The 25204-nt window shown below is 38.2% G+C and overlaps 1 protein-coding gene across 1 annotated transcript in view; it reads left to right on the top strand.

Moving 5' to 3' along the window:
• hmcn2 (hemicentin 2) overlaps positions 1 to 25204 on the top strand; it is a 117316-nt gene that overhangs the window by 48419 nt on the left and 43693 nt on the right. Inside the window, exons 26-49 of the mRNA XM_067413505.1 lie at positions 8564 to 8761; positions 10047 to 10177; positions 10423 to 10570; positions 10810 to 10936; positions 11014 to 11171; positions 13335 to 13613; positions 13686 to 13828; positions 15952 to 16102; positions 16197 to 16430; positions 17320 to 17433; positions 17572 to 17759; positions 17869 to 17965; positions 18470 to 18631; positions 18719 to 18832; positions 18919 to 19115; positions 21240 to 21321; positions 21444 to 21575; positions 21661 to 21804; positions 21920 to 22079; positions 22836 to 22960; positions 23040 to 23223; positions 23314 to 23411; positions 24405 to 24683; positions 24829 to 25022. Of these exons, the coding sequence (XP_067269606.1) occupies positions 8564 to 8761; positions 10047 to 10177; positions 10423 to 10570; positions 10810 to 10936; positions 11014 to 11171; positions 13335 to 13613; positions 13686 to 13828; positions 15952 to 16102; positions 16197 to 16430; positions 17320 to 17433; positions 17572 to 17759; positions 17869 to 17965; positions 18470 to 18631; positions 18719 to 18832; positions 18919 to 19115; positions 21240 to 21321; positions 21444 to 21575; positions 21661 to 21804; positions 21920 to 22079; positions 22836 to 22960; positions 23040 to 23223; positions 23314 to 23411; positions 24405 to 24683; positions 24829 to 25022 (3839 nt within the window). The remainder of the gene's footprint in view (positions 1 to 8563; positions 8762 to 10046; positions 10178 to 10422; positions 10571 to 10809; positions 10937 to 11013; positions 11172 to 13334; positions 13614 to 13685; positions 13829 to 15951; positions 16103 to 16196; positions 16431 to 17319; positions 17434 to 17571; positions 17760 to 17868; positions 17966 to 18469; positions 18632 to 18718; positions 18833 to 18918; positions 19116 to 21239; positions 21322 to 21443; positions 21576 to 21660; positions 21805 to 21919; positions 22080 to 22835; positions 22961 to 23039; positions 23224 to 23313; positions 23412 to 24404; positions 24684 to 24828; positions 25023 to 25204) is intronic.

Below are 25204 nucleotides of genomic sequence, written 5' to 3'. Positions count from 1 at the left end.
TTGTGTTATGAGGGTTATTAAAGTTAACTAAGGGAGAGATTTACTAAAAGGCCATATTTACTATATATATATATATATATATATATACAGTCCCTGACAAAAGTCTTGTCGCTTGTGTACAAATTGACCTAAAGTGCCGCTGAAATATATTTCTAATCAAGATATTTTTACAAGAAATGGCTCATTTTAATCCCACCAGCTTTTGTGATAATGTTTCAGTGAAAAACTAAACTTTCAAAAAGTATTCTAATATTCACAGCTTGGTAAAGCCCATTGATTCAATTTTTGCAAAGACACAAGTGTTGTCACCTTGTCATATGAGCTTCACCTGTGACTAATAATGGATCAATTAGGTCTCAAGTGTGTATAAAAGAACCCCAGTACGCTAGACCTTCACATCAACTGCAACTAGACCTCTGCAAACATGCCTAAGATTCACCCTGAGACTAAAGTTTTGATTATCAAGAGGCTGAAGACCAGATCCACTGCTGATGTGGCAGACACCTTCAATGTGTCTCAGCATCAAGTACAAAGGATAAAAAAAAGATTTGAAGAGACTGGAGACGTTTTTGACAAGCCCAGGTCAGACAGACCCCACAAGACAACTGCTCGAGAGGACCGTTTGTTGGCTCGAAAATCCAAGGCCAGCCCATTTTCCACTGCAGCAGAGCTCCACGAGACCTGGTCACCTGAAGTCCCTGTGTCAACCAGAACAGTTTGTAGGATTCTGCCTCGAAATGGCCTCCATGGTCGAATCAGTGCCCGGAAGCCAGCACTAAACAAAATACAATTGAAAAACCGTGTGGCATTTGCCAAGGCCCACAGCCTGCTAAAAGGATGGACGCTGGAAAAGTGGCAGAAGGTGGATTTTCAGATGAATCTTCAGTTGAATTACACCACAGTCGTCGCAAATATTGCAGGAGACCTACTGGTGCCCGAATGGATCCGAGATTCACCCAGAAAACAGTGAAGTTTGGTGGCGGAAAAATCATGGTCTGGGGTTACATCCAGTATGGGGGTGTGCGAGAGATCTGCAGGGTGGAAGGCAACATCAATAGTCTAAAATACCAAGAAATCTTAGCTACCTCTTATATTCCCAACCATAAAAGAGGCCAAATTCTGCAGCAGGACGGTGCTCCATCGCATACTTCCATCTCCACATCAAAGTTCCTCAAGGCGAAGAAGATCAAGATGCTCCAGGATTGGCCAGCCCAGTCACCAGACATGAACATCATTGAGCATATGTGGGGTAGGATGAAAGAGGACGCATGGAAGACGAAACCAAAGAATATTGATGAACTCTGGGAGGCATGCAAGACTGCTTTCTTAGCTATTCCTGATGACTTCATCAATAAATTGTATGAATCCTTGCCAAACAGCATGGATGCAGTCCTTCAAGCTCATGGAAGTCATACAAGATATTAAATTTGGATCTCACAGCACCACAACTTAATTAGCTGACATATTTTTGTATTTGCAGTAAATTTGTTCAATTTCTGTATAGGCGACAAAACTTTTGTCTTGCCAAAATTTGACCTTTCTGTCTTGATTAAATGATAGATATTTCTTCTGTGAAAATTAGTTATTTCAGTGCATTAAACATCATTTGGGAGGGTTTTAGCTTTTCATATGAGATATTTCTAACACCAATTAATTAATTAAAAGTCAGGTTAATATCAGGTATTTCTACAAAATAGATAAGCGACAAGACTTTTGTCAGGGACTGTATATATATATATATATATATATATATATATATATATATATATATATATTTTGTATTATTATTATTATTATTATTATTATTATTATTATTTAAGATCCTTCAGAAATGTAGAAATTCAGAAATTCAGAAATTGTAATATGCTGATTTGGTGCTCAATAAACATTTTTTATTATTAAAAAAAAATGAAAACAGTTGTGCTGCTTACTATTTTTGTGGAAACCATGATTTCTTTTTTCCCGCAATTGTTTTATGGATATACATTTCAAATGAACAGCATTTATAGCAACAGAAAAAAAAGTATAAATGTTTTATTGTCACTTTTGATCAATTTAATGCATACAAGTTGAATAATAAAAATAATAAAAATCTTACTGACCCTAAACCCCAAATCTTTATTTTCTGTTGTGCTTTTTAGCATTTTAATAAAAGTAATGTTAATATAACCAAATTTAAATCATTTTAAGACTGGGTCCCCCCTGGAAGTTTGCCAAGGCCCAATAATGGTCACCGCCCCCCTGTTTGAGAACAACTGCTCTAACGTCATAATGGCTTTAATATGGTTTTAATGTTTGGAAACAATCATTATTATTGCAATTCTGTTTGACGCGGTTAGTGGCATTTCAATTAAACATTTTAAACATCTATATACAACAAATGCATATTGTATTATTATAACAGAATGCCTCAATCCTACAGGTGTGTTAGATAAGGAAAATATTTAAAATGTGCCAAAAGGACTAGAAGGGAGGAAATCTGTCATTTTCAGGCCGATCCATTTCATCTGGCTAGCACTGAAAGAGATGACCCCACCCAAGGAACACACATAAGCCTCTTTTTATAACGTGCATCATTTGAAGTATTGTTAGAGGGATTTCTGACAAATAAACTGCTCCTAATGTTATCCTGTAATGTAAACGGGACCAGCTGCACACCATTCTTTAAGTCACAAAAACGATCAATCCAAACATTATGACTGTAAACATCTGCTCCGGGAGTTCTCTTCCCTCCACTTCTGATTGGCTTGTTGTTCAGAAAAACGGAATTATTGTATACAGTGTCCCCTAAAAGCATTTGAACAATTAAGATGCACTTAAAATGTATGAATGCCTTTGAATCACGTAATAAAATATTACACCAAGTGACATTTATTTTAAAGCTCACACAAACACACGTTTGAAGTAAAATACTTCACCAACAAAAAATGTAAGAAAGTGAAGACAAAAAGTATTTATACACTTTGTAGCTGTCAAACATTAGTTAATAGTTAATATGACAAACGACACCTGTGCTTACTCTGATAAGATACCTGTGTGAATTTGACCTTAGTTGGCACCAGTTGGTTATAAGTCATTTCAAACAAATGAAAAGTTTGTTCAGAGAAAAGCTCCAGCCTTATTATTTGCAAATACCACCTGGTTTGATATTTTCTGTCATAATTCACTGACTCTCATGTCGTTTCAGAAAACGTGCCTCTACCTACATTTTTGAAAAACTCAAAACTCAAAAAAAAAAAAACTTGAACATGAACACAATTATTCTGTTATCATTTATCCACCCCTGTGCTATTCCAAACCAGTGTGACTTGCTTTTTTCTGTGAAACATAAAAAATATATATACTGAAGAATGTCTCAGTGTTTATCTATTTATACAATGAACGTCAGTGCTGTTTTAGACCCCATTGAATGTTATGTTCTGGATAACCCAGACTCACTTCGAAAATGTGCGGGTGGCGACCTTAAACATGACCACGTTGCTTCTTGCACGTTTTGCAACAACGCAAATGTCTGGTGAGTGGTGCAAAAAAAAAATTCCGTTTTACCAATGAACTTCAATCTGCATTATTGGTTGCTATACGAATCACTGCAGTTCGCAAGAGTGGCACTAAAAAGTTAAATCTCTGTCATGTTTAAAATTCATGCACAACCTACACTGAACATAATCAATAGTGTTTAAAAAGCACATGTGAGATAAAAACACATTTGCTGAAGCAACCATTACATTTCAGCCTATACTTCTACAAGTTTTTGAGCTCTTTTATCGTTTATGTTTCACGGGACTAGTACATGAAGCCTTTTGCAAGTGCAATACTGCACCATGTACCATGTTTGCAACATTAGAAAATCCATATATATGGAACTGGTTATGTGATGCAAACGTTAAAATGCTACCTTGCAAATCACAGTGTTTTATGACTGTAGTGCGCAAGGAACCACTTGGAAATAAGTATTTGTTAAAGGAGTGGTAAAACACAATCTTTCGAAGGCTTAATTTAAAAGAGTGCACTGTATTATTGTGTTCATGCTTTGTTTTGAAAAAATTTCATTATTTTTCATATATTTTACCTTTATTCTACACTGCTCTGTCCCTCCTTGTAAAAACAGTCTGATGGTTTCCGAGTTCTATGAAGCCGGTTCCTCAAAAACGCGCAATGGGCTCAGATTGGTTAGCTGGTCTAGTGTGTTGTGATTCGCTAACTGCCTAGGGCACGTTTCTTGGAAACCCCCTACCTTTACCAGTAGTCTGTAAAGAATGTGGATCTATAGTGATCGCGACCAGAGGTGGAAAGAGTAACAAAATATTCTACTCAAGTAAAAGTACTGTTACTTCAATGAAATTTTACTTAAGTACAAGTAAAATTACTGGTCTAACAATTTACTCAAGTAAAAGTAAAAAGTAGCTCATTTAAAATGTACTCAGAGTAAAAGTTACTTAGTTACTTTTTTAACAGTGGGGGTGGGGGACTCTACCCTGTAGGGTTGTGATAGGATGAGATTTTCACGATATGACAACTGTTAAACATTTACTGTACCTATTATTAAAAGATGGTTATTATCACTAGTTAAAATGATGTTAAATGAATGAAGAAGATTGGTCTTTTTTTTATTTGGTTGAACAAATGCTTTATTATAACAAACTTAAAACCATTTGTTTATTTTGTTTATTACAATTTCAATAAAACATGTCCAATAAACTAAATTCAATAAATTATTATGAATTAGATTAACAACTTATTTTTATCATTAATTCGTAAAAAAAAATAAGAATATGTCAATATGTAGTAGACGGAGCAGCTCATTCACAGAGAGAGAACAAGCAGATCATATATTCATATAGCAATGTTTTGTGCTTTAAAGGGTCATGAAACCCCCCTGCTGCAGCGGTGTTTTTTCACACCTTCGATTTGAAAAAGCTTGTTAAAAGGGGAGTGGTCGACTGTGAAAAGGTGGGATGGTATTGTGTGGAAAGAGGGAAAGTTTGCATAAATAGGGGAGTGTCAGTAGGTGCATTAAGATTAGCGATACCAACAGCAGCAGTTACAGCGGTTCTGAGACATGTTCTTGGCTCACGTTGGCATTGTTTACCACAGAGAGATTAAATGAGGGATGAGTACAGCGAATGAGAGAGCTATGAGTGGCGTGCAGCAGAGATCGCAAATCATTCAGCTCTTCAAAGTTCAAACCAGCATAATTCAGTGAGAAATGAAAATAAATGTTATTCTGCATGACGAAATATTTTGCAAACGTGATAAAACTATATTTGTCCAAATATGCACGCTGTTTGGCAAGATGAACAACGCGCCGACGTGATAAGAGAACGTGAACCACCCAACATGCGATGTAATAGAGATGTGTAATTCTAGATCGGGGTAAAAGCGAAGGGGTTTGAGGCTTCAGTCTCGACCGCGCATCTGAAGCAGAGCGACGCGCGCTGGGTTGCCGTGACGATCCGCGCTGTCTATCACTCGGCAGCTAAATCTATATGTCCAAATATGCACACTGTTTCACTAAGAGCCCGAACACATGCGGTTTAGTGCATGGCTGTGACGACAAATAAAACGGAGAGGACGTGGCTTTTGTTCATTAGCCTACAGATTACAGATTGGTTATTTTGCACTCCTGACATAAATTAGATAGTCAATGCTTGCAGGTTCGGCGTGCGATTCCTCAGGTGAATTTTACTTTACCGAGCCTTTGTAGCAAAGGCTTCCACAGACGGCGCCGGTTACAGCTCGCTCGGCGCCCTTTACGTTACTTCGTATCAGCACAGCGCCTAGCTTTCCTCCGTGACTTTTCCGCACTCTGCTTCCAAAACTTCCCCACCATATCTCTACAATAAAGATGGAAGACGAGCCTGACAGAAGTGACTGTCTCATGCATATTAACTAAATTATCTTGTATGCATACTACAGCGAAGGGATTGGACTGAATGAGCTTCATGTCATGAATATATATCGAGAATCGCTCAGAGCGGTCGACGTCAGCATGTGCCCAGCAGCCCATACTTGGGCCGAAAAGGCCGTGCCGACGTCAGCATTTGTGACGTTGCTCCGACTAAGCTTTTTAAACCGGAAGACAGAAATCGCTCTGAAAAATGCAAAAATAACTATTTTCACATATGAATACCATTAATGAGTACCCTTAGTGTTTTCAATGATGTGCAGCCTATACATATCTGTTTACATCTCAAAAAAAGTGTTTTGGGGTTTCATGACCCTTTAATGTTCACAGACCATGTCGCGATTTGATTTATTTCTAAGGCCTACAGCTCTACTTTTGAGTTTTTCGTTCATCCACCAGTTTGCGTGTATTACGCAAATTCTACGTTATAATGTAAAGTTAATGTCCATGACTGGATTCCGGGATTCCCTCTGCGTCACAGAAATCAATCGGCCTTAAGTTATAAACATACCTTTATTTGCACAGAGGGATGTGTGCCCGAACATGTTCTATGTGTTTCTTCATTTGTATCCACATTTTGTGCACATTTGATATCCTCCGGGACAAAACCACATTATTTTTTTCTATATCCAAAGTATTTCCATACTAGCCAGGGGTTCACGACGGCGTTTTGCTTTCACCTGGGTCTGCGTCACTGACGTCTGTCTTGTTCGATTTTTGCGCGCATGTTCTCTCCCGCGCCCCGCGCCCTCTATTCAATATTAGTCATTTCCTGATCGCGTTTTTTTTCCTCCCCTCTTTGCATAATGCATTAATGATTTATTTTTACTCAGTAACGGATGTGGTTTAAAATGTAGCGAAGTACAATACTTTAATCAAAATGTACTTAAGTAAAAGTAAAATTACAGATTTTTAAAACTACTTAAAAAAGTAGAAGTACACAGAAAAGCTACTCAATTACAGTAACGCGACTAAATGTAATTCGTTACTTTCCACCTCTGATCGCGACTGAATGGCACCTTCTGTATTTTTAGAAAATAATAGCCAAATATCTGTCTCAAGAACAATTAACTCAAAACGAATACTAAACATTCAAACACTTCAAACAAAGAACCATGTTTAGCATCCCTGTAGATAAACAAGCATGTATATAAACAATAGATAAAAGTTCTAATCAAAAAATAATTTACACTAATTCCAAGTTCACTGTTAAGATTTTAAAAAAAGTTTGTAACGCTAGGTGTTTGTCGGATAATGTTAAGTATGAATGAGCATTTAACAAACTGGTTTGCAGAGCCAAACAGCATGTCATTTGTTTACTTCCTTGCTACAGCGTACAAGTAACAATACGAACTGTTGCAAGGAAAACACATAGACGAAAAATAAATCATACTTACAGTTTGTGGCCGTAAACAGCTTCTGTTTTTAAAGTTGGAACTGCTACATCTTTCAGGACAAGTTGTGCGAATCCTGCATTGAAGTTGAGATGATTGTGGAAGCTTTCCTCCGTAAAATGTGCAGCACACAAAGAGCAAAATATGGGTTATAATTTAAAAATACATTTAACCATTGATCCCTAACTCCCCCATCCATAGGAAGGCTGAACAAAGTGGATCCGGATGAAAAACCAACCCTGCAGGAAAAGGCTGTAGTTCCCTACCCACCTTTTGCTGTAGTCCTTAGAAATTGATTACTTAAAAAGCAAATATCTCCCTTTGCTTTAAACTTTGACCGTTGTAACTTTGCAGATGTTGTTTATGCTCAAACAGAAACATTACAGACTAGCTAAAGTTAGAAAAGTGAAATCTATTTTATCATCCCTTTAATCAATAATCTTCCCCATCATAATGTGTGTGAAAAGGAATATGATTTGTTGCTGTTTTTCATCTGAAAACTGCTGTGTTTCTTTTTGGATGAACCTTCCTTTTAAGTCTGAAGGTCCATACACGTTCAAAGACGTTTTGACCCTCTTTTTGTGCCCCCTGCCTTATTATATTCCTTCCACCATTTTATGGACACTACATGTCACATGGGACAGTTTCATCTAAAGCTCTCTGTGTGAAACCAAACACAAATAAACACTTCTCATTGTCTGTCATTTCTGCTTAAATGGCCTTTGAGGAGGTTTAAGACATGACTGTAAAACAAGTACAAGGTTAAGAGTCCCTGCCCCCTGCCCCGCCACTTAAAGCTAACCTAGTAAAGTTCATAACACATCTGTTAAAGGGGTCATGGAGGCTGATATAGGACCTCATTGGTGTTTTTAAACTACTCCCCTTACTGTTGTCATGAAGTCTCTAGACTTTTGTCTTTGGGCTATTAATCTAGTGTTCTTAAGCTTGATCAGTTCTCTTTTGATATACTGTATCTGGCATCTTAACTCAGTACGTTTTACCTTGAAATACTGTTTGACAGGACACCGACTGTTCCATTTCTGAGGAGAGAAATTTACTGGCATCTTTTTTGTTTCTGCTTTTTGTTGTATTGCTGTCAGATAGATGGATATCTGGTGTTCTTTTTAAGCTCTGGTGAGCCGTGTGTTCAGTGTTCACGGGGGATTGTGATTCTGGCGTCTCTGATCGATGTCTTCCCTTTCACACACAGTTTCTCTCTGTGTCTCTCTGAATTGTTCTTTTTCCATTGTCATCCCCTGGCTAGGGTCTCCTGCTCCTTGGGTGCGATGGTTCAAAAATGGCCTGGAGATCCATATGGAGCGATCAGAGCATGGTGTGTCTCTGGGTGACAATGGCTCTTTGGTGATTGGCTCAGCTTCGGCCAGTCACAGTGGAGACTTCAAGTGTGTGGCCACTAATGACGCAGGATCAGTGGAGAGGAAGACCAGGCTAAAGGTCAACGGTGAGAAACTTGCTGCTTGAAGTAGCCAATAGCTTTATAATACATTTTATTTTGTTTTATTAGGTCATTGATTCCAATGCTATCCCAAGAAAATACTAATATTTATACAAAATACACAAATAAAAATATTATAATATAATTATGAGCAATATCACATGAGTAGCAGTGCAATATGGCCATAGGTAATCACAGCGTGCAGATATATAGCCATATCTATGAGTGTGATATTGTGTTTATATAACAGTTCAACTTCAACTTCAAAGTGCGTAAATAAATAAGAAAAAACAACAGAATGTCTTTAAAAATTATTTTACTACGTATCAAAGCTACGTATCAAATCTCAAGTTGACAGTTTAACAGTTGTTTATATATATATATATATATATATATATATAAACAACTGTTAAACTGTCAACTTGAGATTTGATACGTAGCTTTGATACGTAGTAAAATAATTTTTAAAGACATTCTGTTGTTTTTTCTTATTTATTTACGCACTTTGAAGTTGAAGTTGAAAAAAAAAATATATATATATATATATATATATATATATATATATATATATATATATATATATATATATATATATATATATATATATATATATATATATAAACAACTGTCTAAACATCTACATTCTTGCATAAAAAATAAATGTTGTGACAAAACAACAGTAATAGTTTAAAAAAATATGATGTATTTGCTTGGCCGCCATCGAAAAATGGTGAGACAGTCCCAGTGCTGATACTGGGGGAATATCACATGGCTGGATAGATTTGTGAACCAGAAAAAAATAGTTTTATAAATATAAGATTTGCATATAAATAAATGATTTTTATTAGAAAATCTTATCTGTTAAATTCATACAAGATTAACAAATTATATTATATTATATATATATAACTTAATATATTTCTTAATTTAATTTAAATTAAAATGATGATATCATTTTTTTATTTATTATAAAAACCTTGATTGATTAAAAATTATGAAACTGGATTTATGGATTTATGTAAAAAAAAAAAATGTGTGTAATATGTGCAGGTTTTACAAATTTGTGTGGATGGCCTTTTTCTCTTTAGTAACATCCATGATAACACTCAATGTATCCAGTATAATGTATGTAGGAATTATTAGAAATATGTTTCTGGATTTAGAATAGGCACTTACAGTAGATTTATTTGAAGGTCTTTCGTTGCCTTATTAATTATACAAGCAGCTTACAATCAGGGATGAATGGTGGATTGAATTGTGCTGAATGATTTCTGTGTCTTCACAAATCTAGTTCCTCCAGAGATCCAAGACGATGATCAGCCTTTGAATCTGACTGTCACGCTGAAGCAGCCCCTCACACTGGGATGTGATGCTTTCGGCATCCCAACCCCAACAATTTCCTGGACTAAAGACAACAGACCTGTGGGTTCCTCTTTGGGGATTATTCATAAACATTTCATTTCATTCAAATATATAGTAATTTTATCTAAAAGCAGAATGCCACAACTTAATATTCCAGAGGCCCATGTTACTGTTATTTTGTTTTAAGCAATGCAACCTGTATGGCACTCCTCCTGTGTGCTGGTAGTTCCACCTAGTGGCCGAGAAATTCATCACAAGTCTTGGCCACTACTCTTGTAAATCAATTACCCGTTCTGTGCTTGTAGGTACTGGAGACCCCAGGGGTGTATCTGCAGAATGGAAAAAGGCTTTTAAAGATTTATCGTGTTCAGCATGATCACGCTGGCCGCTTTTCCTGCACTGCCCAGAATTCTGCTGGGGAAGCCAGGAGGGAGTATACTATTGAAGTACAAGGTGAAATATAGACAGACAGGCATTGCAATTTAAAGTAACCTTGAGGTACAAAGAACAAAGTGTTGTTTGGCTAAATAATAGTCTTTTTTGTCTTTAACTTGTAACATTTCACTCCCTTTATTTTTTTTATTTTTTGGGGGTGGGGGGGGGGGGGGATTGTTGTTAGAAATTCTGTTAGAATGACTTCATAGTTATTCTGCCCTGTAGTTGATTCATCATTTATTCTTATGTGTATTTAGCTCCACCAGCAATTTCAGGTTCCTCAGGAGTGCAGGAACTGACTGTCATGGCGGGGCAGGAAGTGGATATGCAGTGCAGAGTTAGTGGCCGTCCACTGCCTACAGTGGAATGGAGTCATGATGGAGAGTGAGTCAATGACACACACACAATCCCATGGTCCTCTTTTCCAGCTCCTATGCTCATGTGTGCTCCCACTCTTTCAGGGTTTTATCCCGTAATGGAGACCCTCATGTGGAGTTTCTGGAGAAGGGGCAGGTGTTGAGGGTGAAGTCTGTCAGGCCGAGGGATCGTGGCCTGTATCAGTGTGTGGCCAGTAACAACGCTGGGACACAGACACGTCAGTTCAGGCTGAATGTACAAGGTAAACAGTAGGGAAGGGAATCATGGAATTGAAAGGTTTCCTACAAGTTTCTATTAACGATGTTTTGTAATTCATTTTTACAAGTCTTAACTACAACATAACACAAAAAAGTATAAGCTATATTTGTTTGACTCATTAAAGGGGTCATGACTTGAAAAATCAGCTTTTTATTCAGCCTTTGAGATACAAAAGGTTCTTATAAGAACCATGGTATTATAAGAATATCTTGTAAGTTCCGGCGATTAAAACTTCCTTTTAAGTCAAAGAAAAGCTTTTATTGACAGCAGGCCCAGCAAACGCTTGATCTCAGAATGTGCCTCCCTGTAATGTCAGAGTGGGGTGAAACACCGCCTTAACCGAAGAAAACGAATGCCTGATTCTATAGCCCCGACCACAGATAAATAACATAGGCCTATGTGGAGTTAAACCGGATTGAACATCCAAGCAATAAACATGCTGCATAAGTATCATTCGGATTCCAATATTATGAATGGATGGATCAACTATATTATTAATGAATATACAGGTTGCGTGTAATCTAGAAATCTAGACGCACCCTAGCGGCAGCAAATCTAATCTGCCGCGAGTGTCGTCTAGCAACTCTCAATACACTTCTGAGCTGTAAACGCCAACCTCTGGTCGGGCCAATCACATAGTGTATAGAGTCGGTGGGTGGGGCTTAACATAATGACGGCCGAGTTGCGTTTGCGAGCTTCTAGGAAACACAGAAGCTGGCGAACGGCGGTCTTTCGAATCAGCTTTGACTGCGACTTGACTGCGGAAGACTTAGAGTTAAGCTTTTCTCTGAGAAAAGAACAAAGAACGTCACTGAAGTCATTCTTAAGAAGGGAAGATGTGTTCAGAGTTTTGCCGACAGGATACGGCGAAAGTTTAATCTTTCAACTAGCTCTGCTTCACCTTCATTGCTCTGGTTGGTTGTAGCGCTATCCAATTGCTTGCACGCCATGCAAATGGGAGTTTGAATGGCAACCGTTTATCCTGCCCCTCAGATTGAGCCCTGTCAATGGTGAGTTTCCAGACCAAACATCTTGATGTGGGTCTGGCTTGTCAGGCTAGGTTGCGTGGGGAAGACATTGCGCATTTGTTCGTTCATTTTACCATGTATTCGTTTGTAAACGAGAGACTGGATTTGCAGGATGACAGGATGAGATTACATGAATGAATGAAGCAACACACTTATGTGAGTAAAAAAAGTTTTTTATTTTTATTTTTTTACATATGATAGTATTGCATTGTTACAGATTGTTTGATATCTAGTGATGTGTATTTATCTAACTGAACATAACTTAGCATGCTGTCACAGGCTGGAGAATCCTTTATTTGTGGTGTTGTTGGTTCACTGTGCTGTGATTCGTGATCACATTTGGACATGTAATGTTATGGGCCAGGGCTTTCAAAGCCCAATGTCCCTGGGCTATGTGTTTTCCAGACGGGCTACCAAAACCTATAACCAGCCCTAAATAGTGAAATATAACATTCCTTTCTTGAAGTGGATGGTTCACTCTCTTGACTTGATATTTAAAGGAAAAATACAATTGTGGAAGTTTTGATCGTGCTGATTTGTCTGACTCTGCAGTGAGGCTTGTGTGAGCGTGTGTGTGTATGTTAGTGATGCATGGTTCACGGTTATATCCACCGATCGGGCGGGCCAAATAATAAAAAAAACACATTCCAATTAATTGTAGGTGGATGAGAGATAAATCATTGTGTTTGTTTGACAAAGGTATTTTGCGAGCCCTGTCGGCGAATCAGCTTCCCCACGCGCTTTCAAAACAATTCCTCACTTGTACTCGGGGAGCTGAAGATCATTATAATATGCAAAGCTTATCCAATCATAGCAGTGGGTGTTTATTTCTTAGTTTTTTTTATTTCCATGAAAACAGAGCATTCCATAAAACTACACTTGCCGTGCTGTATAGTTTTGATTAAAATAAAAAGATCTGAATCAAAAGAATCATTTGTTCAAGATTCAGAATACACTGGTTGCACTTTATTTTTTGATTCATGATTTTGAGCCATGTCGTTTATTTAGAAAATTTTCATCCCAAGTTTCAAGATTTATGTTTTTTTAAAACACCAACTTTGACTGCATCCTTATTATCCTCATTATCCTCCAATCTCTGTTCTCTATTCGCTACACAGCTGCACCCATGATTCGTGACTCTAGTGAGAATTCGGAGGTGACTGTAGTTTTGGGCTTCCCAGCTGTTCTTCACTGTGAAGTTGAGGGAATCCCACTTCCTACTATCACTTGGCTAAAGGACAACCAGCCCATTGTGTCCAGCCCTCAGCTCACATACACACAGGGTGGGCAGTTTTTGCGTGTGGCTGCAGCCCGTGGTGAGGATGCTGGCGCCTACACCTGCCGAGCAACCAACCCGGCTGGAACAGCGCACAGACACCACACGCTAAGAATTATGGGTAGGTAGGCGTGGGATTCATGGATTCAATTGTTTGTTTTTTTCAGAGATTAATGCTGTGCCATTTCCCCAGTCCCTCCACAGATAGAGGGGGATTCTACGACTCTCAGCTTTGGCAGAAGAGAAGAGAAAGTGAGAATTAATGGGACACTGACATTGTCATGCCTGGCCAAAGGATTTCCAGAACCTGTCACACAATGGTTCAAAGATGGACAGGTCCGTATATCTTATTAGTATCTCTCAGGTTCTTCCATAGCTCTTTCTAGACCATACTGCATAGTCATGAATATGATATTGCTTTTATTCAGCAGTTAATGAATAAACAAGAAGTTAATATTTAGCCACTTACTTTTTAAACACAATATTGTCAGTTACATTGCCTATTTTTGTTCTTCCAACTAAAATAGTTCCAAACAAAGCCAAAGCAGAATCAATTGTTGTGTCTTTGAACAAAAAAAACAGAAGTGGATCCAAAACAAATCAGCATTTTTGAATGAATTGCTTGAATGAATTATTCAGTGATTCAATTGTTGACAAAGACAGTCAATTGTTTAATTCCTGAATGTTTGTGTGTTTGAACAAATCAGTTTAAATCAGTGATTAAGGGCCAATCATAAAGACAGCAGCTGTGTTCGAAATCGCCCCTTATATTTACCCTCATTCACTATTCCCTCCATTACTCCACTAATATAGTCCACTTGAAGAAGTGAATGAAAACGAGTGAGCTAACTCGGGCACTTAGCGTTCCAGAAAGGCTGCCGCTTCTGCATAATTTGTGCTTGCCTTTTAATAATTATTTTGAAAATTTGCAAACTGGTAGCTCCTGTATTAATGAAAAGATTTATCTTAAACTCTGACATGGAAACTAGGATTTATAAACCTTAATTAAACAATTTAATAATCAATTGAAAAGGAATTTATACCTGTATGATATTACGCTGTATACCACATTGGATCAGCGATTTGGAAAATGGATGGATGGATGATTCAGCTACAGGCACCATCGCAAGAGTAATTTGAAAGTATACGGAGCCATCTGCTCCCTAATCGCTCTCGCTGTACTTTGATGTCATGCATAAATCGGTCTGTCCAGCGCCTCTTTAAGTCGAATGAACCTAGATTTAGTCTAGATTTACTAACAGTTTGTGCCAGAGCAAATCCTATTTTGGCATTAAAACACTACTGTCAAGATTTACTTTACAAGACACAGTGAAAAAATAGCTCTGAAAATGCGTGGACAAGAGTTATTTTTGCGGTTGACCTTCTGGCATATGCATTTGTAGCAGTTTCCCTTTCGGACGCAAAATATATGTAACGAGAGTATTTAAAAGAATCATGCAAGGTGATTGACTAAGGTCTAGCTTGCCAATTTACTGGTATTTGCACAATTATTTACTGCCCAAAAAATTAGGTCTCAAACCAGAAGCTATTTTGCACTGCTCTCGGTTGTGTTGTTCATTATGGTAAAATATGGATCCCACTGCATCTGTACTCTTTAATGTGCACATTGTCAGTAAATCATGCAGAACTTTCTACTCCCACCTGCACTTTTATGGGATTGCGCTCTGACACTAATTTACCATGTTTAGTAAATCTTGCCCCTAGTCCCTTGTTTGGTTCCTGAATGAATCAGTATGTTTGAGCCTCTATGGTTTGAGCAAAGTGGCAACCTCCCCAGTTTCTCTTGAAGCCAATACGGAAGTGACTTAAACTGCAAGTCATCGACTGGCCGCTAATCTCATTGAGCCCAATGTTAAAATGCCCAACTTTACAGCAGAAAAAAAACATGTTTACAGCCTTATACAATGTAAAACCTTAAAGTTCTCCATAATTAAGGGCGTGGCCACTTTGAGTGATTGCTGTTTGTCTGCTGTCTGTTAGTCATTGCGTCACCTCAGCTCCAGCCACGTTCTGCCTCTTTGCCCATTGTCATTTATCCGGGAGTGACACATGATGCGCTGCCAAGATGGCAAAGGCCAGCTCGACCCTACTTTACACTTCAGAACTGGTCTTCAGAATCCTATGGGTGACGTCACAGACACTCCGTCCATGTTTTTTTAACAGTCTATGGTTTGAGTGAATCAGTGCATTTGAGGTATCCCCACCTACTGGCACATCGATGTATATCCCTGAAAAATCTCAACTAAGAGAGCCGTTGGACTGTATATATCAACAGCCCTGCATCCAATCCAATCAAATCAAAATCTTTTTCTTTGATTTCTTCTCTGTTTATTGGTTCTTTGGTTAAAATTCATCTGAACCACAGCTAGAGGAAGAGACTCTTCTAAACAGCTTTTGAAGAATAATAATTGAAATCATCATATATTAATGTTCCACAGCTATTAAATGGGAATACACACAGCGGTCTGAGAGTGAACGGTCACATGCTCCACTTCGAGAATGCCATGCTATCCCATGAGGGCCAGTACACATGTGTGGTTACCAATTCTGCTGGAGAGGATAAGAGAGACTTCCACCTCACTATACAGGGTCAGTGCAAATTATACACAGATAAAGTTCAGTTTTTTTTACTGCTGTATTCGATTATTTCAGATATTCATGTTTGTTTCTCAAACCTCCCCAGTTCCTCCAATCTTTCAGCGGGTAATAAATGGTACTGCTGGTTTCTCACTGGGAGAGAGAGAGGGGGATGAAGAGGATTCTGATGGTACTGAAGGAATGGTTGAAAGACGAGAGGTGGTCCTGGGACACTCCATCAGTCTGTCCTGCGAGAGCAATGCCATTCCCCCCCCTCGACTCAGTTGGTACAGACAAGGCCGCCAACTTACAAGCTCAGACGGAGTTGTGCTTTTACCTGGTGAGTGGAGTTTTGAAAGTCTTTGTTAATTTTTTTATAAATTGAATTCATTCTTGCTGAATAAAAGTAATAATTTCTTTAAAAATGTAAATCTTATTGACCCAAATTGTTTTAATTGTAGTATATATATATATATATATATATATATATATATATATATATATATATATATATATATATATATATATATATATATATATATATATATATATTGGTATTATGTCTAATGCATGCCCAAAAAAGCTATTATCATCTTAACACCATGGTTCTTTTTTGTTATTGTAGTTAAAATAAACTAAGCAACCCAACTTGCTCTTAAAGATAAAGGCAAATGCTATAATCAAGCATCTGCATTAGTTCAGGCAGTCATGTAGTCAAGCTCTGCTATCAGCTGATTGGAAAAATACCATCCCCGCCCATATCAGCTGATCCAATTCCCATGCACTCAATTGGCAACTCTCAAATAGGGCGTCTTACTTAAGTATAGTTCAGTCTGTCTGCTTGCTGCTTCCACTGCACGCTGCTTTGCAACCCACCTCCTCCCCAGCTCCTCCTTAACTGTGTTTAACTTAATCAATGCCAATTGTGTCATTGATGCATGGTCTGTTCTAAATGGGGGATTTACGATGCCTTCCTAGTTTGGAAATTTGGGAGGTTGTCCCCAGAAGCTGCTGTTCCCTGTCTTGGCTTTTTTTGTGAGCTCATGGAAAGGATGGGGAATTTAGAACAGAGCCATACCGCCAAATATAAATTTATACAAAATACGCAATAAAAAGTGTTTTTTATTGGTGTTTTTTTTTTTTTTTTTTTTTTTTTTTTTTTTTACTCACATGGAGCTGTATATAAAGTATATTTTTATTAATTTTTTTGTTTGTTTGTTCTTCTTCAGGAGGCCATGTCCTGCAGATCCCACATGTGCAGCTTGAGGATGCTGGGAAATACACCTGCCAGGCTGTGAATGAAGCTGGAGAGGACACAATGCACTATTACCTGGAAGTGTTGGGTAAGGAACTAAATCCAACAGACAGTTCCTTGACATCAGACATCTCTATGGCATTTAAATATATAAAAATAATTGATTAGCTTTATTAATGACAATGAATGATCTTCATAAATGTGACTCTTTGTGGATTTTATGCAGTTCCCCCTGTGATTGATGGTCAGACTGATGAGTTCATGCAGGAAGTGGATGCTGTGGTCAACACCACTGTATCACTGCGTTGTGATGTCACAGGAAACCCCACTCCATCTGTATCTTGGCTGAAGGATGATCTGCCCCTCTACAGTGGCCCTCGCCACCAGATACTAGAGGATGGGAAACTGCTGGAGGTGATGGTCTTAAGCCCAGTTTTACCCCTATTTAAACATAACATCATTTTAGATTTTGCTATTGTGAAAGGCAAGAAACATTGTATAACTCACCTGTGCTTTTCTGTAGATACTTAATGTACAAGTGTCAGATGCGGCCAGTTATCAGTGTGTGGCGGAGAATACAGCTGGAGCTGTCGAGAGACTCTACAGCTTGTCTATTCAAGGTAGGAGCAATTTACAAAGTTCTTACTGACATGAAAAAACATGGGAAGAAAAAGGAAATTTTGATTTTCAGCCCTGAAAATATAGAAATTACTACAATCTTTCAGTTCTGCAAACATATTGTAAAATTAATTAAAGGGTTAGTTATAAATAAATGCATGATTAAGAGCATAAGCGACTTCTTTGAGAAGCATAAAAACATTTCCGACCCCAAACTTTTGAATGAGAGTGTAAATTATGGTTATATTCTAAATATCATCCTTATATGCTCATACAACACAAAACAATGTAATGTATTATAAAATATATATATATATATATATATATATATATATATATATATATATATATATATATATATATATATATATATATATAGAGAGAGAGAGAGAGAGAGAGAGAGAGAGAGAGAGAGAGAGAGAGAGAGAGAGAGAGAGAGAGAGAGAGAGAGAGAGAGAGAGAGAGAGAGAGAAAAAAAAATCTTAACATTTTTTTTTTAATGTAAGTTCCACCAAGGATTGTGGGCCACCGGGAGGAAGATATGAGTGTGGTGGAGGGTCACATGATCTCTCTGCTGTGTGATGTGCAAGCATACCCCCCTGCTGACATCATCTGGACCAAAGATGGGCAGGTGCTGGAGTTTACCTCTGGCATCCATATACTGCCAGGTGATTTGCAGTCTAAATAAAACTTTTTGTGTTTATAAATAATGCTTCATGAAGCATGTATGTAATGTGCCATCATCCTTTCCGAAGGTGGTCAGATGCTGCAGCTTCCCAGGGCTGGACAGCAGGATGCTGGCCAATATGTCTGTACAGCCACAAACTCAGCCGGACAAGACCAAAAGAGCATTCTCCTTACAGTTTATGGTTAGGGGTCTAAATGTGTTTTAGTTCATTAAATGCTTCAGTAGATTAATATAGCAATGAACATTTTTTGATTTGGATCTTTCTAGCCCTGCCTACACTAGTGCCACGTATTGAATCAGAATCTGAGGTTATGACGCCTCAGGTCGGGTCATCGCTTATTCTGCGTTGTGAAGCCAATGGTATGCCTGAACCAGAGGTCACATGGTATCGTAATGGACTTCAGCTGGCTGCTGGGAATGGCTTGAGGATAGAGCGCCAGCAGCTAGAAATAGTTGGTGTACAGGTAAGAAAGCACTGAGAAAACCACATTTTTACAAGAGACCTAGAAATGCTCCTACATATAGTCATTTTTAAATGCATATAATGTTATATAGAATATACACAACCATTTAAACGTTTAAGGTAATTAAGTTTTTTTTCTTTTTGAAACAAATTAATGTTTTCATTCAGCAATTCAACTGATTCAAAGTGACAGTAAAGACATCTAAAATGTCAAAAGATTTGTATCTCAAATAAATGCTGTTTTTTACATTATAGTCATTAAAGAATCCTGGAAAAAAGTATAGCAGTTAACACATAAATATTAAGCAGCACAGTTTTTTTCAACATTGATAATAATAAGAAATGTTTCTTGAGCAGTAAATCAGCATATTAGAATGATTTCTAAAAGACTGTGAAGACTTGGAGTAATTGCTAAAATAGAAAACGGTTATTTTAAATGGAGTAATGCTGTTTCAAAAAGAACTACAAAATTCGACTGCTTTATGGCATATATGTCACTGCCACCAACACCCACACTTCCTTAAATTCGGACGTGCGAGCCCAACTTTGTTCGTCGGATAATATAGCCATGTCCGAAGCAGTACAGACAAATAAGAAAGAAAAGGTTTTGTTGGAGGAAAGCAATAAGAGTAAACAAAAAAAATGATGGGATTAAAGGCAGGACGATGATCAACATTGGACCAGCATTTGCTCTTTGGCGTGAGCTGAAGGAGGCGTGCCCGACCGATGCTGTCATGCTTGTTATGGTGATTACCTACCACTCAAACATTGAATTGAAGTATCATATAGATTCTGTAAAACGGTAACCAATAGACTACTATATTGACGCTGGCTTGTAAACGTGAGCATCGCGATTATTTGGCATTTGAAAAAAATAAAACCCATGAAATTATATTCATATGACACGCTGGAACATATGCCACTGACTGTACCTGGGATGAAGACATTTCACACGCAACGCCAGAAGAACACCTGCATGTGAACTCCTCCTGCAGTGTTCAGGGGAACTGTTAGTGCTGCACCAACCCGCGGGGCCGCTTTTATGAAGTTATTTGGCCCGCCCCGCACAACTGTATATATTTTTACAACCCGCCCCGCACCCGCGACCATTAAATAGACATACGGGGTCCGCGGGTAATGAGACGACCCGCGCATCACTAGTTCAGGGCTATCAGGGTTGTCATGTCAACAAATGCACGCGCGATGGCATCCCCTGTTGTAGGATGACAGCTTACAACAGTAGTTGAGGACATTATTTCTTCCCAACTGTAGGGGGACCCCGAGAGCAAAAGTTACCCAGTGCTGCTTGAAGTTAGTCGTAGTTGTTATTTCAAATCACCAAAACAAACTATTTTGATAGCTCCGCCCCACACATACGTAACCCAGGCAATGACTATGGCAGAATCTGCTTATTACTAATCCAATATTCAATGAAAAAATGAATATCTATCACAAAAACACAACCCGTTCTCATGAACAACTCGATAGAACACGAGCCAACAGTCCAACTAACGAACATATTACAATTATGTTCAAAAGATATATAGAGTTATAGCGATCACAAAAACACAAGCCGTTCTCATGACAACTCGATAGTACACATTACAATTATGACCGGATAAGGGTTATTTAGATCATGAAAATAAGAAACAAACATATATTAGGAGTATAGTATCTTACTTGTCGAACACATTTTGTGAGCTGATGCTTGAGACAGACAGTGAGATTTAGATGCTCCATACGGTGTGGAAATGAACGGGTCTTTTTTATCGTTGAAGTGAGCCACAATACGATTGCAAATGGACAAACAAGCGAACATGACACACGAGCATATTAAAGCAGAAGCCAGCATACCATATATTAGTTCTCGGCTAATGTCCGTCCTGTGTGACTTGTGTGTTTTGAATAATGACGTGCACTGAGCGAGGCGAGCGCTTTCTTCTCACCGTCAATAGTAGACACAACCCTTACTGCTGAATTGCTACACGTTTGCTAATTGACTTGGCCCGAGTCCGTTTTGTAAAACGGTTTTGAAATAACACTTACCCCACCTTCATAATTATATAAATAAGTGGTTTATTTATGATTATTGCTTTGTTGACATGGTTTCTGACTCTTTCCTTAGGTGGCTGATGGTGGGGTGTACACCTGTAAGGTGTCCAACATTGCAGGTCAAGTAGATCGTACCTTTAGAGTCACAGTCCATGGTGAGTCCTAAAAACAAAGCATAACTGCAACATTTATGTAAATGTCCTCTATTTGTATATGCATTACTACAGTTACAGGTGCTGTAATCAATTTCTGATGTTTTGCTGACTTTAATTTTTAGTGCCTCCTGTGATGGAGGGGCCTCTTTATGAGACCCTCACTCAGAACCTGGGCTCCCACATCACCCTCATCTGTGAGGCCTCTGGCGTACCTGTACCCAACATTTCTTGGCTGAAAGATGGCTCTCCTATCGGTCAGTTAAATACCGCACACCTTTGGATGTCAGTATGTTGTGCTTATATTTATGTTGCTTTTTTGATGTTTGTGTCTATGAGTAGAAAGCAGTTTGCAATGGAACTGGTCAATGAGAGGAAACAGACTGGAGTTAGGCCCTCTGCAGCTCTCTCATGCAGGCACTTACACCTGCATCGCCAAAAACGGCCAAGGGCAGACAAAGAAAGATTACTCACTAACTATATATGGTAAAACTGCCTTAATCATTAATCTCTGTATCAAATAATCTTAGTCTTGTTTCTTGATTCACACTTTGTGTGATTTGTAAAACTCTAAATAACCAAATGTATTTGGCACCATCAGCGTCACCCACCATTATAGATTCTGGTCACCCATCAGAGGTCAGCGCACCTGTTGGGGAGGAACTGACTCTTGAATGTCGGGTGAAGGGTACACCTACTCCCAAAGTCAGCTGGCTGAAGAATGGAAAAACTCTTGAGAATGGAAACACAGAGCATACAGAGTAAGACTTGCACACTGATTCATTAATCACTTTATTTTAATTATACAATATAATTTATTTTATTTTATTTATAGGCACCTTACATGACACTCAAGAACACCTTACAAACATAATAAAACAATGATTCTAATTACAACCTGAACAGACTAGATACAAATACAATCATAAAAAGCCTTCCTAAAAAAGGATTTTATAAACAAGATGGCTTTAAATATAATATAATATAATATAATATAATATAATATAATATAATATAATATAATATAATATAATATAATATAATATAATATAATATAAAAATGCATTTCTACACAGGGCCTATAGAGTAATTTAAAGTCATTGATTTTGTTCTTTTTTCTTGTTCTTTTTTTATTATTTTGAGAAATCAAAAAGAACAAAACATAATAAAAATGTTTTTGTATAATATCACTTTTCTCACAACATTCCCTCCAACTGTTACTCTTATAATATTATTATACATATCTTATTATACATATAATATCTTATACATTTTTGTGTTAAATTAGAAAAAAAAAAGTAAAATAAATAAAATCACTAGTGGGACTTTTTAATCCCACTATATATAATATAATATAATATAATATAATATAATATAATATAATATAATATAATATAATATAATATAATATAATATAATATAATATAATATAATATAATATAATTAATTTATACAGACAGATATATGTTTGTTCACAGTGGTACTAACTGATTTGCTGATGTGTACATGTGTTACAGTATCTCTCCAGATGGGAGCACTCTAACACTTCTGAATATAAGACCAGAGGACTCCGGAACATATACCTGCGTGGCTGTCAGCTCTGCTGGCCAAGAGAGCAAAATCTATACCTTGTTTGTATTGGGTGAGAACAGTTTTATTTGTGTGGTTTATTGTACACAATGCAAATCTGTGAAATGATTTTCATATTTTTTGCACTTCAGTTCCTCCCTCCATAAGTGGGGAGACCAGCGTTCCCCGTGAGGTGCGCACCACCCAGCACAGTGTGGTCACACTGGAGTGCAAAGCCACCGGGATTCCCCAGCCTCAAATCAGCTGGCTGAGGGACAGCCATCCTTTGCTCCTGTCACCCCGCATCCGCCTGCTCTCTGCAGATTCTGTTCTTAGGTCAGAAATTCTTTTCATTTTTTATTATTTTTCTGATATGATAGATGTAAAATTAGAATTACGGTGTCCTGTATCCTTGTGTCCGTACAGGATTGCACCGGTGCAGCTGTCTGATTCTGGCATCTACACTTGTGTGGCACGTAGCCGAGCTGGATTGGCTCAACTCAACTTTGACCTCCAAGTGCAAGGTACATCAGTAAATCTTTTTACTTGGTAAATATAAATGAAATTAATAAAGTAACAACTTAATCAGAACAAACACTTTAAAGTCACCATGAAATCGAAAATTCAAAATCAAGTCCTGCCCTACTTTTCGTAAGGGATCATGTACATCGCGTCGGGGTCCTGATCACTCTGTCGGGGTTTATTCTGCAATAACAACCGGCTGGGTGTACATTATCCCGCTTATTACATGGCTACTAGTCTCAAATAAATAATTATTAGACACAAAATATTTTCTTGAGATTAAATGTTTTATTAGCTCTTACTCAAAGCTTCTGCGAAGAAAAACAGTTCCAACTTGTTTTAAGCCTTTATCTATTGCTGAAGATTTGCCATATGCCCTTGTAAATGTTGAAAATGAATGCTGAAAGGGTTAGTCCAAGCCTATGATTTACTCACCCTCAAGTCATTATAGGTGTATATGACATTCTTCTTTCAGACAAATACAATCAGAGTTATATTTAAAAAGTCCAGCCTAACGTTAATCCCAGCAGTTGTTGTAGTTGTGTTTGAAGTCCATAAAAAATGCAGCTGTCCGTCAAATAACGTGCTCCACACGACTCCGATGGGTTAATAGAGCCTTCTGATTCAAATCGATGCGTTTGTGTAAGAAAAATATCTAAATTAAAATCGACATAAAGGAAACCTGCCTTGAAGTCTTCCATTGTAACCCATGGCTGTTTAAGCCACAAGATGGCGCCAGCGTTGAGCATAGAAGTAGTACCGGTCAAGATAACTCGTAGCACCCATATGAGCGGTTGTTATCTGGAAATAACATACCGCTGGAATGCGCGATTGACCAATCAGAATCAAGTATTTCACAGAGCCGTGAAATAAACTCAGATATATGTAACATTGGGGGGGGGGGGGGGGGGGGGGGGGGGCTGGAAGACAATCACAACCTTCGTTTAGCGATTAGCTGCATGTGTTTAAACATTTCTGTTTGTCCCCCTCATCAGCTCCCCCTGCTGTTGAGCGCACAGAGCCGACTGAGCAAGTGGCCGTAGTCCAGGGCTCTTCCGTAACACTGACCTGTGAAGCCCGTGGTGTGCCTCCTCCTACTTTGTCGTGGATGAAAGATGGCCAGCCACTCTCACTGCACCGCAATCTTCTGCTCGATGGACAGGAAACCCGCTTCCTGCTCTCTGATGTGGGTCCCAGCGATGGAGGCCTCTACAGCTGTGTGGCGAGCAACCAGGCAGGAAGCAGTACTAAGACTTTCAACCTGACCGTCCTAGGTATTTGCAGTCGAAAGCTGATGTATGAATTTAAACATGAGAGACTAGAGAAGGTTTTTGGCTCCATACAATAATACTTTTAGGAGGATAAATGGATAAAATCTGATGTAAGTATTACTACTGAGGATGTATTTGCTCATATTAGAGCCCCCCAAGATCTCTGGCTCTTCATCCCCTGAGGAGCAGCTGGTTGCAGTGGACAGTGTGCTGGAGCTGGAGTGTATTGCGACCGGTCTCCCCCCACCTACCCTCAGCTGGCTGAAAGATGGGCATCCACTACAGGACAGCATGACGATAATAGAGAAAGATGGGCAGCTGCTCAGGATCAACAAAGTTCAGGTGCTTTGATTTTAAGGCTTATTCGACTTAAAGGGTTAGTTCACCCAAAAATGAACATTCTCTCATTAATTACTTATCCTAATGTCGTTCGACACCCATAAGACCTCCTTTCATCTTCGGAACATAAATTAAGATATTTGTGTTGAAATCCGATGGCTCAGAAAGGCCTTCATTGACACCAA

Source organism: Pseudorasbora parva, chromosome 13, assembly GCF_024679245.1.
Source record: "Pseudorasbora parva isolate DD20220531a chromosome 13, ASM2467924v1, whole genome shotgun sequence".
In the NCBI taxonomy this organism is placed as follows: Eukaryota; Metazoa; Chordata; class Actinopteri; order Cypriniformes; family Gobionidae; genus Pseudorasbora; species Pseudorasbora parva.
The sequence above is the reverse complement of the archived record's forward strand: the minus strand, read 5'-3'. Positions and strand labels throughout refer to the sequence as shown.